The sequence below is a fragment of the Porites lutea genome, chromosome 10 (assembly GCF_958299795.1).
Source record: "Porites lutea chromosome 10, jaPorLute2.1, whole genome shotgun sequence".
Classification (NCBI taxonomy): Eukaryota; Metazoa; Cnidaria; class Anthozoa; order Scleractinia; family Poritidae; genus Porites; species Porites lutea.
Genome location: NC_133210.1, coordinates 24,836,787 through 24,851,722, shown reverse-complemented (window position 1 = coordinate 24,851,722; position 14,936 = coordinate 24,836,787). Strand labels below are relative to the sequence as shown.

The window sequence follows — 14,936 nt, the reverse complement described above, 5'->3', positions numbered from 1 at the left end:
CTTTATTATCTATGCATTTAATGAAAACTGATAAGTTGTCACTAATAAACAGAAAAACTAGCAGAAAACAGAAAAACTAACAAGTTAAAACTAATAGTATCACTGACAGGGTATTTGTTACTTGGTAATAGTATCACTGATGGGTATTCGTTTCTCATGAATGTACAGGAATAACTATGAACACTTGCATAAATGATTTGGTACTTTTACAAGGATTTAGTGCTAATGCAGTCCCGCATATTTAGTTATCACAAGCCATGACCACTTTCATAATTCAAATGAACAGCATCGTTAATGACACAATCTACTCCAGTTATGCCCCGCCCTCCCATCCCTGACGTTTTATGTCACTGTTACTGTTACCCAACCAATCACTCACCCACCCACCCACTCTTAGTCATCTCAGTCACCCAACTACCCTACATTCATCTACCTAGTCACGGACACAACCACTCCGTCCCCCCCCCCCCCCCCCTTCGCCCCACAAACCCACTTACTCACACATTCTGGTGAGACTCGCCATCACCCACTGATTAACTTCAAGTTAATCAGTTAATCAGTTACACTCACCGACCTACCTACTTCTGCTTTACCAAATACGTTGTTGTTGGTATTTACCTGGGCTAAATGGACAATTTTAAAATCTATGATTATGATAAGTTCATGCGTGGTTTGCCTTATCGTAATCGGTCAGAGGGAGTTTGTTTTACGACTCTTACTGTAAAGCATTTGTTGCAGATCGTGTTTCCGAATGGTTCTATCGATCCATGGCATGCACTTGGAATAGTGAAGAATGTGTCTTCCACAGAACAAGCCATCTTCATTGAAGGTAATTTTCGAGATATACAATATATAACAAAAAACCTTTTTAAATAGCAGAGAATATGACAGGAAGTCAGGGTGGAAATTCTATAGTTATGAAGCAAGTAAATTCTTAAGTGAAGAAGATTTAAATTCTCTCGAGTGATGTTTAGTGTTCTAGTCATGTCAACGTATTCCATTTTGGTCCTGTTTGTAGAATTTGGGTCTCTCCAAATCTTCGAAATGCACGCCTTATCATCTTTAGTCTCTCTAATGTTACTAATTCATATTTCAAATGACAAATATCTGGGTCAAGCAGCACTTAGGCGTTATTTTCCGCTATAAGTTGTCGATTCCGAGCAAGTCGTTGTTCACTCCAAAAAGGAAAGAGTTTGAGCTTCTCAACAATTTGCATACTCAGCACAGATGGAAGTACTATACAACAGTGCTAACGTTTCCTCTACAATATAAATTTGTTGGCAGGGCTTAGAAGACTTTTCCCCATTTGTTCGAAAACTAAGCTGTTAGGATTCTTAAATCGCAGAAAGAACCTTTTTTTTTCAATTTATCTACCGTTACTCTGAATTCTATTGTGCCCTTCTTACACTACTTCCAGTCCTTTTATCACCCTGTTACCTACCTAACTACCTATCGACTCCCTCCTTTTCTACCAGCCTAGCGATTTACCTACCCACCTACGTACCTATTTATAAGTCCTAAAGAACAATTTAGCTGTTAATTAACTCCCTTAGGAATCCCACGTGTACCTAGCCCTTATTTGCATGTTTTTTTTTAAATCGCCTTCTAGCATTTTCAGTTCAGTTTCATTTCAACATTGTTTCTTCAAGAGCACTTAGTGGTAGTTTTTCTGTCGGACTAGCTCTTTTGCGGTCAGACGTTTGGCGTTGTCCTTTCGTTTGCTGTATTTCTTTTGGGCTCGCAGTATTTCTGAAGTTTTATTTTCACCTTGTATTTCAGTTTAAACCACACCAAATACAACACATTACGGTACATTACATCTAATGTCAGTCGAGTCTATTGCGTCTATGGCTTACCATCTCCCCTACCACTGTAACCTTGAGTACTCAAATCGTATTACAGTTGTGCGTCTATTTTTAGTGCTGAGCAGCAAAAGAACTCGCCTTATGGCAGTTACACTAGTGACTTACACTCTGTGACTGTTTATTAACGAAACTCATTTCAGCAATACATTAATCATATAAATTAAACATCCCGTGCGAAACAAAATAATTACAAACTTGTGTTTATTTAGGTACCGCTCATTGTGCAAATATGTACCCGGCAAGACCATCAGACCCACAGCAGTTAGTAGAGGCACGGCAACGAATTCAGGAACACATCAAAATGTGGCTGAACTCCTCCATCGCCAGCTGAATGTATTTATCAAGGTTTTTCTCTTTTTTGTGTTACGGTCTGAAGGCCAACGGTTTTCAATAAAAATTTCATTCATTTCAGTGGCGGATCCTGTCCTTCGGGGGAGAGGGTGGTCATCCAGACCCGGAGATAAGGGGGCCCCCCTCCCCTGGATCCCCCACTGCCTTTAATAAAAGAAATTCGTAGCTTGAGTTTTTGCAATTTTGTCCTCGCGAGAGATTAAAGACGTTCAAGGTTAATATTACGTTTGAGAATTCTTTATGTTTTTACATTTTGTTTTTTAAAGCCGAATCGCCCGATACAGCTCATGTGTAACCACGTTTCGCGTTTTAGCGTTTCCCCGAAAACGCTCCCCAGTAGCGAAGTTTGGTAAAAGCCCGCAAAAGGAAAAACTGGGGAAAAGAAGCGAAAATAACGGGGGGAGGAGACATGAAGTGGTCTTGCGTGTCCGAAACCAAACAGCTGTATTTCTCATCACGACGAAAGAAAGCGAATGTAGTTTCTGAATTCGAAACAAAGGTTTAGATAGTTTTGTTTTTTTGTTTGTTCGTTCATTTCGTCGAAGTGATATCCAGTAAACTTTAACTTCGAACAGCAAAACGTGCAACGGGCGAATGGGCCACGTGAAAAATTAAGAAAGGATTTTTTTTCAGCTTAGTTACAGTTGTGTTATAGCGCAATTTATATTTTTTCAATTTTGTGTGTGTATGTATTATGATGTATGATAATGAGATTAAACAAAGGAAAAAAAAAAGGAAATAATAAACTGAACGGTAACAATTATACACCGAGAAAATGAGATAATTTGATATGTCTAGGTGAAGCGAACAGCGGAGCTCCGATTTCCCTCAGAAGAAACAAGTACCACCGTAAAAACACATAAAACTAATTCCATATTTTTCTTCAATAACTCAAACATATGATGACGAAATGACAAATAATGAGCGAAAAGAATTCGCCGATAATTTGAACCGCTAATGTTGAATTAACATAATTTTCTTACACATTTTTGGTTATCGAAGATTGTTCAAATAACAAGTTTGAAAGTCAAAAAGGGAAAAAATACGCCAAGAAGTGAATGAGAAAAGGGAGAAAATAAGTAAATGGCACAGTGATAATATAGTCGTAGAATGTTGTTGCCTCGTACAGGCTAGGTTGTTAGTAAAATATAAAGGACACAGAAATCACTCAGAAAAAAGAGTTATGCAAATAATTGTATGTTTTTCTAACAAAGCTTTGATATTACATTGTGAATGGATCAGTCTACGCGAGAAAATATTAATTTTTTTTCTATTTTTCTTCCATGTGTATTCTTAAAGGGCGTATCTTTAACCCTTACAAAGCGAAACTATTCTATTGGAAACCTTAACACTATGAGCGCGACAGTCAGTTTGTCAAAATTGAATTATCTTCTACTTTACTCCCTAGTTCAAACCAGAAACGTTTTGCCTAATACTACGACAGGGCAGAAAGTCATGACGTACCTGAATTACTTGTATCGATGTCTCCTGAAACCTGTTATGAAATACTTCTTTTCTTCTCTCTGTTGGCCAAACCCTTTAGCAGCCTGTACTTTTTCACTCTCATATCGCTCGCTTCTTTTCAAAGCTAAGTATTCTTAGATTGAAGAATATCAGAGGCAACATAAACGGCAAATTTCCCAACCAAGAAAAAAGATCAAAGGTTAAGCGACAGCGAGAAAACAATGTTAAAAAGGTTGCTACAATTAACTAAATCTTGCTAATGTACCACCTGGACGTATAAATGACAACAGCGATTTGGCGGTACGGATATTTGGTAATGTACTGTTATAAAATCAAACAAGGTAAAAACCGAGTCAAATGAAAATGCCGGCAAACCAGATGAAAGCTTTAAAAGCAAGGTACTCATCTGTCGTACAAGCAGTACCCACAATTTTTGCCGTCGTCTTTACATTACTTTTCCGCGTGGGGTTGCCAGGTTAAAGGAAATAAAGATATTCGCCAAATTGAATATACTTGTATTAATATCTTTGTCGAAAAGGCAAATAATGATTGAAGGGAATTTGCCTTTTGTTTTTTTTTTTTCGTTTGTTTCATCTATTTTTTTTAGATTAAATTATTCGATTTCATTGCTAGTTCTGAGGTATCGAAAATAGCGCAGGAAACAGTCCGTAGATGAAATTGAAAGAAATACGCTGATTTATTATATGAAAGAAGGACTTAACTCCTATCTTGAAAATTTTCAGGTATCATCCACCCTTCAGGATCGTCCTCTCGCAGGTCGCGCCTGTATCAGTGAAACTGTGAAGAACACTCGAGATCGCCAGATTTCTTGGGCGCTTGACCCCCTTCGCACGTTTAGGGAAAGTACCACGAACAAAGTTTCCATTTCGGATTATACGTTTAACTTTTTTCCTCTTGTCTCTACCAATTTTTTACTTTATGAACGTCTCCGGTTAATCTCCTACATTCTGGGATGTTACCCTCTCTTTCTAGTTAAATTTTTTTATTCAATAGTCGTTTTCTGTGTTAATTTCCAATACCTTAATTTTATGGAGGGTTGATTTCCTATAATAAGAAATTTGACAGTAGGATGGCCAAATTTCAGCCAGATTGGTTCACGGGTTACCGACTTTCAGCTAAATATGTGCGTGTACGCTCAACTTGGGCCGATTTTAATTTCGAGAAAAAAATGTATTTTTGGGGGCGTCTTTCCCGCAACAAAAGACATTTTTTTTGCTCCTCAAGTCCACGTCTAAGCAGTTCAAATTATAACTTTTTGCTAGAATTTTCTTTTTAACTTCTATTTGGCACCAACGAAATTCAGACAAATTCAGATAAGGGGAATGCTGTTGTTGTTTAGAAAAAAAGAAGTTTCATCTTTTGCTAATGTTCCATTAGTCGTTTGTTTTTTCTACGAAATTATGTTTTTGTATCCGTCTGGGAAATCAAGCAGATCCAGTTTCTTTCATCGACGAGTTCTTTAAAAGAATCTTCAAGTGGGATTATCATCATTTCTTTGTCTTTCGGATTTCGAAGGATCTCGATCGACTGAAGCCGTACGAAGCGTTCCCAATGAATTTGCATGCACTCAATTTGAATGACACGTACAATAAGGGGCCGTTTCTCTATTTGGGTTTCGAGTGACAAGTCCGGCTGCAACGCAGGCTAATAAACGCAAAATATCAGCGCTTTTTGCAGAACATCACCTTTTGAAATTTGGATAAGAACAAAAATGACCGTTTTTAACGTCATAGGAAAACGGCCAAAATCACGTTTTTTGCCTTCAGGTTTTTTACTGAAATCATCGTTGAAAACCAAAAGTCAACATTAACAGTAAAATTTACTCCTTGTCCTAGGTAAGAAGTGACTTTTGTTGTTCTTATTCGTTTCCCGGGCCAGGCTACAGCCTTTTGTTATGGGCATCCTGGCTTTACCTCGATTTTCAACATCACGACTGCATTGCATACCCACCTTCCACGGAAATATGAAATATACCGTGGTAGGTCTTCAAATTCATCTGTTGTCGAGTCCCAAAGCTAGTTCGTATCGGAGCGGCCATTTTTCCAGTTCCAGGACCAACAAGCCAAAATCGCAAACGAAGTTCATCACCTTACTCGCTTCTTTGATAAAGTGGACTATTAGCTACCGTCACGTTTAATGATGCTCATCGGGCAGCTACTAAAGATGAAAAATGGCTGTAAACTTACCAAAAATCCCATACAAACCATACTTGTGCCGTTATTGTAGCTCAACAAAACAAAATGATTCGTCAGAATGACGTTTCCGGAAAACTCAAGCCTTCAGTGTTTTAGAACAGCACCACTTGAATGATTACCACTTCGCGTCAATGGGTTGCCCTTTTTTTTCAGCCGACTCCGTTTTTGTTATTGAATGGTGAATACTAGAAAAACGTACTTCGAAGCAAGACTTTGGCTCAAAGCTTTTTTTTTCCACAACCGAGATGGCAACTGAGTATTCTTTGGAACCTGTGAAAGCTGTGTATTTTTAACCTGATAACATGAGGCCGTAGACCGCGCATCTCAGTCAAATCTTGAAAGCATGCATCGTAAGTGGCAGGCCAGCAAAGAAAGTGAACCACACAGAAAAACATCAAATAATCAACCTCACCTGAGTTAAAATTAGGTCAGTAAAAGCCTGCATGAACTTTCAAAAACACTCCCATCTAATATGAATCATACCATTTATCATGCAACGCTTGCCTCAACCACAAATAGATAAGCTGACTATCAAACCAACTTTGAACAAAAAGAGAATCTTGATAAAGGCTGTATTTTATGTTTTGGCAGCAACTTTGAAGATGCTACATAAGTTTTGACGCGTGAATTTACTCAAAACTTTGACCAACTTGAGCCAAGATTAGTCTTAGAGCGTGACAAAAAACGTGACCAAGTACATCCTTAAAACTGTATAGATTATCAAAGTTCTTTTGTTGTAAATCAAACACACGAAATTCAAGATCTTCACTGGAAAAACTCCATTGGCTGCCTGGTTAACGTTTCGCCAAGACACTGAAACGGCTTTACAGGATGGACGAGCTAAATGACGAGTTTACGCGACAACATGACGAATGTATACGCCAAATGTAGAATGTAGAACGAGAAAAAAAAACATTGATCCTTCTTAGTTATTTTCTGTATTATAATATTATTATATTAATAACTTGTAATTTTTTTTCGGTCTTTGTCGTTGAACATACGACACTATTATTTCCGTCGCATTAAACTTGTCACTTTGCTCGGCCATGACTTACATGTTTTCCTCTATAGAGCGACGGTCCCCTAAAAGTAACGAAAGCCAGACAAACGTCAGCTGTAAGTCTTGGATTCCCCTTCCCCACCCCTGCAGAATCTACTTAGTACCTCCCTGCCAGTCCTTACGGGCGAACGGGCGGACGGGCGTGCGTGCGTACGCTGACGTTATAAACAAATTTGCTCGCATCGATAAGTTTCCATTTTCTGCAATGGAGGCTCGGCCGCTCGCACGCGGAGGCTACGCTAATAAAATTTTCTGTCAAGAAGTCATAGAAAATTCCGATGCGTGTACTTTATTTGACTTTACTTAGATTGATTTATTAAACGACAGAACCCGATACTCGTGCTATGGCAGAACATTATTGATAACATTATCATTGTTGTTCGCACTAGTTTGTTCCACTCTCTGTTGAGGACTTCGTGTTCTTGCGCATGCCCTGCCGGTCTCATTTCTCACCACAGCGTTTTGTGCCCCAAAGAAGTCAATCTCAACCTTTTCAGCCTCGAAAATGTTCACTGCTGTTAAAAATTAACCCAATAAATGCTACGCGAAACTCTCTTAGTCGGAACGAGTAAATAACAGGATTTAACAAAGAGTTCAAAAACGCCATCAATGTGGCCAAAAAGAAGTATATGTACAACACTTCGGAAGAAATTTTACTTCGATACCTTACTAAGACAGCTCTAAAGATTAGAATCGGAAAATAACACAACATCAGCACTACAATGATGATAACTGTCACTTTGAAAGCCTTCTTATCTTTTTCAAATTGTTCTCTTGCTTCCACGGTGACTTGCTGAGCTGCAATGTGGTTTTCGTGCCGGCGGATCTCCCGGTAAACTGCAATATGGCAGAAGATGATAAAGGCGATGCATAGACCAATGAAAGTATTCTTAATGGGAAAAAATGCAGATTTGTTAACGGCAAGTGGAATGTGAAGAGTTATGGAAAGTAGCCACGCTAAGACTGAGGCAGCAAGTAAACTCGAGTCGGTGACGAGGGTCAAGTGTGCGAACGGGCGTCTCATGGCGAGGAACCGCTCCCCGCTGATCAAAGCCATGTGGATCAAAGAGGTAGAGACGCCAACGCTACACAAGACTCTTGTTAAAACTTGCAAAGCGCACGACGCACTTGAGGTTCCATCAAGTAAGATTGTTCTCATGAAAGCGACGTATAAGGGCTGTACAAGGACCCCGACAGTTAAATCTGTTGAGGCTAGCAAAGCGAGTGCAATGTTTGACTTGTGAACTCTCAGCCGAGCTTTCACTTTGACGGCGATCATCACAAGCGAGTTCACGGCAGCGGTGACAGGAGATGTAAGAATGATAACGACAATGATGATAATAAGAAAAGTCTGAGTTAGAATCGAAGGTTGATGGAGTCTCCCTCCCATAACCTCGTAGAGGTCACATCCATGGGGGATAAACTCACTGCTTGGTAGACTCGAATTCATCTTTTACCCTGTGTCTTGCTCGTCTTTACTTCTGGTTTCCTCTGCTTATGTTCCCACGGTAGAAAAATACCTTATTTGCCTTTATACAACAGGCAATTACTATTTTGCAACAATCTGTTTTATTTTTAGATGGTTCCAGAAATTTTCCAGTTCAACTAATAATCGTTGTGTCGGCCAAAAGTGACTCTGATAGCGCCACGGCAATTTATGATCTCACTAACTGATTCTTCAGTGTCTGTTGTGTTGTACTCAAGGTCGTTTATGTTGGCTCAAGGAAGCTGATATACCTTCCGTTGTTGGTTCGGGATCAAGGCATTGAAATATATATCAGACTGGAAAATTACCATCCGGAGAACCGCATAGTATGGAAGCCTGTCAGAGGTCAGCATTTGGACACACGAGGAAGGATGGTGATCAGTGATTTGTTAAAAGAAATAATAAAAAGAAAGTAATAATTAATTAATATCTGTCAGGTAGTGTCATTTAGAATTTAGGGCTAGAGATACAGTCTTGAGAAAAGGAATTAATTTTTAGCTTATTGTGCCTTGACTGAAACAAATACTTTTTAAACAGATTACTGACCTACAGACACCCTGCTACTCACCCACTAAACCCAGTGACCCATCTACCTCCCTACCTACTTACCCTCGTCACTTACTGAATCACCTGCGGGCTCCTTTACTCGCTCGTTGTCTCGCTCGCATACAGCTATATAGAAGTAAATTACTGTTTGCAATTATTTGACTGGCGCGTTGGCAAGCGCCTGCTACGCCGGCTACCGTCGGGTCCAATTGTTTTTAAACATTAAAGTGAAAAGGAAACTTCTCAAGCAACGCGTTAAACCCCGTAATATCCATACGTCGATATCTTCGCACCTCCATTCGCGAATCGGCAAAAATTGTTGACATAGTAGAACAGCCAAACACATAAAAATCCCTTGTCTTTCTCGGGATTCATCACTTAATCGTTCATGACCTCGATGAAGTTATTTTGGTAGGCAAATAAAGAAATCCAAAAAAATATAAACGAGCAATTACTAAAAACGCAGGCCTCGTTTATCATCTGCTTACACTCTGGAAATTTACTCGAATAAGGGCTTTCCCTGTTTATACGTGTACATAACAAATACACGGAAATAACATATTTTTCTTTTAAAAAGGCTTACCCACCCTAATTCCCGGGGCCCATTTTTATTTTCTTCACTTTATTTATTTTCAAACTGTATTCTCTGTATTTTCTTCCAGCTCTGACGCCAGCACTTACTTTCAAATTGAAATTCCGAGTAATTCACGTAGAAAATGTGATAATAGAGAGTTTAAGCTTCACGTACGCGGCAAACGGCAAACATCAGATTCAAGTTGATAATTTCTCAAAACAAAAACTGAGTTGATAAAAACAGCTCAAAGTAAATCTTATGGATAACAATTTGCGTGAAACTACTATTTTATTTGTAGAAATAATGAACAATAAACGACAATTAAGTAAAGGGGAAACTTGGAAACAAATTCGCGTTGGCCGTTTGACGTAAACGTGACGCTTAACCTCTCTAACTTTAAATGTTAGGCAAACGTAAAAGCTTAGCTCCAATTTTGATTATTTATTTATTTATTTATTTATTTAATTATCTATTTAATATCATAGGTGGCGAATTACGCCTTAATTTTGGCGCGAAATTTCAGCGTTAATTTGTAATTTCACATGTGAAATTACAAAATTGCCATGGCAACCCTTCCGTACTTCTGAGTGTCAAGATGGCGACGAAGTTTTAAAATGCCGTGAATGAAGATGTCAGGGCACAAAAAGACGCTTTAGAAAACCTGAACACACAAGAGAACATCAAGAAGGATTCTAACAGGTATTTTGTATTTTTAGGGAATAATTTCACTTGCTTTTTGTCCAAATCCTAATAATTTCCCTCGCCTGAAGGCTCGGGAAATTATTAGGATTTGGACAAAAAGCAAGTGAAATTATCCCTAATTTCACTTGTCACCATTTGATTACACATACCAACTCTCAATTACACAGATCATCAAAATATCATCATTGATATATAAGTAATAATTAAAAATTAATAACAAGAACTATTCACTGAAGTGGAGGTGGGTAGTCACCGACAGTGAGGTGAATAATTGTTAATTGAAAATAGCTGACCTGCATGCGCCCGTGAAAAGGCGAAGAATACGAGGTGTTCCGCTCCCGTGGTTGAATGATACAATCAGTGAGGTGATGAAGGATCGTGATTTTCACCATCGTAAAGCCGTGAAAACCAATTCTGCTTTTCACTGGGCTCGCTATAGAAAGTTAAGAAATAGGGTCAATCGTGAAGTCAAGGCAGCAAAATCCAAGTATTATTGTGACTTGATTTTAGAGGCTAAAGGGGATTCAGGAAAGATCTGGAAGGCGGTGAATGAGGTGTCTTCGCGCAAGACTAAATCCTCGAGCCCACAATGTATCGTAGTTGATGGTGTTGAACACACCACCCCAGCCTCTATTGCATCCGTGCTCAACTGTTATTTCTCATCCATTGGCAGAAGTCTTGCAAATAAAATATCAGCTGCTGCTATGTTCCCAGTCAGATCGGCCACGATGCTACAGTCTTTCTCGCTTGACGAAGTTGATGAGAAAACAGTACTCAAGCATCTGCTTTCTCTAAAGACAAATAAAGCTATTGGCTTGGACAACATCAGTGCGAGACTTTTAAAGTATGGCGCGCGTGCTATTTGTCCCTCGATCACCAAGTTACTGAATCTCTCTATTCGCACTGGCAATTTTCCTGAAATATGGAAATGCTCGAAAGTGGCTGCACTTTTCAAAACTGGAGATAGGAGAGATGCGTCAAATTATTGCCCAATTTCTATTCTGCCAACAATGAGTAAAATTCTGGAAAAAGTCGTCCATTCCCAATTCTATGACTTTCTGAATTCAAATAATCTCCTTTCAAGCAAACAATTTGGCTTCCGTCCCAAACTGTCTACAACATCGGCTCTCACCAGTTTTGCAGATGAGGTCCTATTGCATATGGAGAGTGGAGAACTGTGCGGTGCAGTGTTCCTAGATCTGACCAAGGCATTCGATACCGTTGACCATACGATCTTGCTATCTAAATTGTCGGCTATCAATGTCTCGCCCAGCACTCTACAGTGGTTCAAGTCTTACCTGAATCATCGTAAACAGCGGACTGCCTGTAGCGATGCTGTGTCTGACCCTCTCCCGATGACCTTTGGGGTACCACAGGGGAGCATTCTAGGACCGCTTCTCTTCTTGGTTTATATTAATGACCTTCCGCTGGTTATAAAGAATTGCGAAGTGACTTTGTATGCTGATGACACGGTCCTGTACTACTTTGCTAAAGAGCCACACCTGTTAGAAGAGGCACTAAATGATGATCTCTTGAAAGTTGCCCAGTGGTTACATGGAAATAAGTTAACTTTAAATCTTACTAAGACGAAATCCATGATTATAGGCAGTAATAGGAAACTTGTTGGTATTTCCTCTTTCACGTTATCTATTTTTGACACTGATATAAATTCTGTAAGTAGTTTTAAATATTTGGGAGTTATGTTGTCTTCAACTTTCACGTGGTCCGACCATATTGAGTATATTTCATGTAAGGTTAATAAAAACCTTGGTCTTCTACGTAGGATTAAGTATTATTTACCTTATGATGCCCGGTTACTTTTTTATAATAGCTTAGTGTTACCTATTTTTGATTATGCTGATTTAGTCTGGGGTGACAAGGACAATGTCTCACTTATGAAGGAATTGCAAATTCTCCAAAACAAAGCAGCTAAGTTGATATTAGATAGATCACCTCACTCCTCATCCACCGATGCATTGATTGTCTTGAGATGGCTGAATCTTGAAGAACGTAGGAAATGTCATCGATGTATATATGCATACAAGTGTATTAATGGCCAACTTAATCATTCTTTGGACATTGTAAGAAAGAGTGATATACATTCCTACAATACGCGCAATAACGATACTATCAAGCTCCCCAAAATTAAATATAATTGGGGAAAACAACGTTCGCGGTACCACTGTTTCAAAGACTTTAATGAATTAGAGAGAACTGTAAGAAACTCAGCAAGTTTTCCAATTTTTAAGAAGTGTCTTTTTTCTGCTTTTTATAATTGAGTACTTGTAGTGTGTATGTTTTGATTATTTCTGTAACTGGATTTTAGCTTGAATTTTTTTTTTTTTTTTTTTTTTTTTCATATATATCGATTTTAGCTTAACCTTTTTATATTTTAATTGTATTATATAATATACATCTCGTAATTAGGACCTCTATGTAAACCACTCTTGTGATGGAGCATCCTATTAAAAGATTGTTATTATTATTATTTACTAAAACAGTGAGATAATTGAGCACAAAAATGATGGTTTTTAACTCATTTACTATAGCCAACGATTACAATTTTGGTGCGCAAATGACCGAACGGCCGGTGCGTTTTCTTGCTCACCAATAAAACTTTTGAAGGCATTTGTTTAGCTATTGTGGGGAAATCTCTTCAAAAGGAGTTATAAATTATTTTGTTTTTGAAACCATTCTGTGAAAAACTATTTAATTTAGATTTAAGCTTATTTATGAACACGTCAGCTCAATAAAGTAACGCAAGACTTCTTAACAAAAAAACTTTTTCACCGGTTTCATCAATAAAGTCATACAGACAAAGCGTTACCTGTTAAAGCTTCTAAACCGAATTTCGTCACCTTCTTTATGTATTTCAGGAACAGCTTGTTTGATTATTTGTGAAATTTCTTTGTTTGTTACGGCAGCAAACCGGGAAACCATTTTGCTCATAACTAACGCGAGTTTGGCGTCGCTCGGAGGAGGAGCTGGAGGTGAATCAGTGAACAGCACTGGATATCCGGAGTTTGCGTAGCCAATCAGAGCATGCGTAAAACACTATCCACTGTTGTAGTATATAGTGTGACATTCAGAGTGACATTCTGATTAGAAGTTATGAATATTCAAATCACAACTCTAAATTATCTCTAAGAAAACTGTGATCATTTGTCTTTATTTAAATGAAACTTATGATAAAACTCATAATTCGCGTCTTTAACTGCGGTGATCTCCTTTGCATTTATATATTACATGTATTTCTTCACTCCGCTGTTCCAACACATAAAATTTCTATATTTCGATAGTTCTATCTATATCTTTTCCAGGTATATTACGCGCCAGGGGTCGCGGTTCGAATCCCGCTAAGCCAAGCCAGGCTCAGCTTTCTTTTCGCAACTGCGTCTTTAACTGCAATGATCGTCCATGCATTTATTCAAAACTCATTTCATTTTCTTACTAAACAATGATCATTGTTTCTAATTGTTCTGATGGTTACCGGCAGGTCACTCCATAAATGCATGATACCATTAAGAAATAAAAATTTGAAAACATTCAGTTTTAAAACGTGACTTCTGTATTTTTAATATCCTATAATTTAAAGGTCCATTAAACCAAAATTTGGACATTACTTATTTCAGTCAAGTTTTAGTGAAATGTGTTTGAAATGAACCAAATAACATAATATGAAGTTTCAGCTCAATTGAAGCAAGCATCCTCGAGATATTGCTGTTTTTTTGCCTCTTTTCTTCGTAGAGCGGTCGGAGATTGTACGATATAACAGAGTCAAAGTGCCCTGTATTAAGACCAATACCTCCCTTCTAAACTCGAGAGGCAAAAGACCTATAGGTTAGCTAAACTTGTAGGATAACAAGAAACGACTGTTTAAAAAGCCGCCGTTCAAAGTTGATACCGGCAAAAAAATGGACTCCTTCGATGGAGGAAATTCTTGTTTTCCCAGGCGGAGATGAGAATATTTTTTGGAACTTAAGCAAGAGATGGAACTTCTTTTCTCTCATGAAAACAAATTCGCCATTGTACTTCATTAACTCGAGCATACAATGAGGAAATGACAGAGTGTGACTGAATGAATCCGCCGACAACTTGAATCATCACTTCAAATAGTTTTTTTGAATGTTCTTTTCTGTTAAAAACGGACTTGAAAGCTCAAAATGGAATACACTCACAAATGATTGGGAGAGAAGGAAAATGAAACAACGTCAGAGTGATGGTCATAGGACGTTGCAAAACGAGCTATTCCGTTTAAAGCAAAAATAAAGTAAAGGGCACAGGATGTGCTTAAAACAAGAATTATGCAAAATACGCGGTTCCTTTTTCCAGTAAAAGCTTGTATATCAACGTGATGGATCAGTGTACTCAAGAAAATCGGCCTTCCCTATATTTTCTCTCCATTTGTGTTTTTCAATTAAGCGCGCATTTTTAACCCTTGTAAATCTACACTTCTCTTCATAAACCCTCACACAGAGTCACCGTGGCAGTTATTTTGTCAAAATTGAAATTGAGGTGACTAGTATTCAATTTACTTTCTTTGCTAACAGGCAGTTCAAATTATTAAAGTTTTCGCGAATTCTACGAAAAGGCAGAAATTCAGACTTACCCATGTAGTAAATTATCTGGAACTACTGATTTCTCACACCGCTAAATGTAATATATCAACCCT

The 14,936-nt window shown here is 38.3% G+C and overlaps 2 protein-coding genes across 2 annotated transcripts in view; one reads left to right on the top strand and one right to left on the bottom strand.

Moving 5' to 3' along the window:
* LOC140949874 (putative serine protease K12H4.7) overlaps nucleotides 1-2,979 on the top strand; it is a 29,661-nt gene extending 26,682 nt beyond the window's left edge. Inside the window, exons 8-9 of the mRNA XM_073399017.1 lie at nucleotides 739-829; nucleotides 2,075-2,979. Of these exons, the coding sequence (XP_073255118.1) occupies nucleotides 739-829; nucleotides 2,075-2,196 (213 nt within the window). The 3' untranslated portion in view covers nucleotides 2,197-2,979. The remainder of the gene's footprint in view (nucleotides 1-738; nucleotides 830-2,074) is intronic.
* Nucleotides 2,980-7,449: 4,470 nt separating this feature from the next.
* On the bottom strand, nucleotides 7,450-8,406 carry LOC140949685 (histamine H2 receptor-like). The gene has a single exon (XM_073398829.1). It carries the CDS (start codon nucleotides 8,404-8,406, stop codon nucleotides 7,450-7,452), a length of 957 nt encoding a protein of 318 aa, XP_073254930.1.
* Between the last annotated feature and the right edge of the window lie 6,530 nt (nucleotides 8,407-14,936).

What these genes read in the sequence shown, in the direction of transcription:
- LOC140949685 (XM_073398829.1), bottom strand. Translation starts at nt 8,406, where the DNA reads ATGAATTCGAGTCTACCAAGCAGTGAGTTTATCCCCCATGGATGTGAC.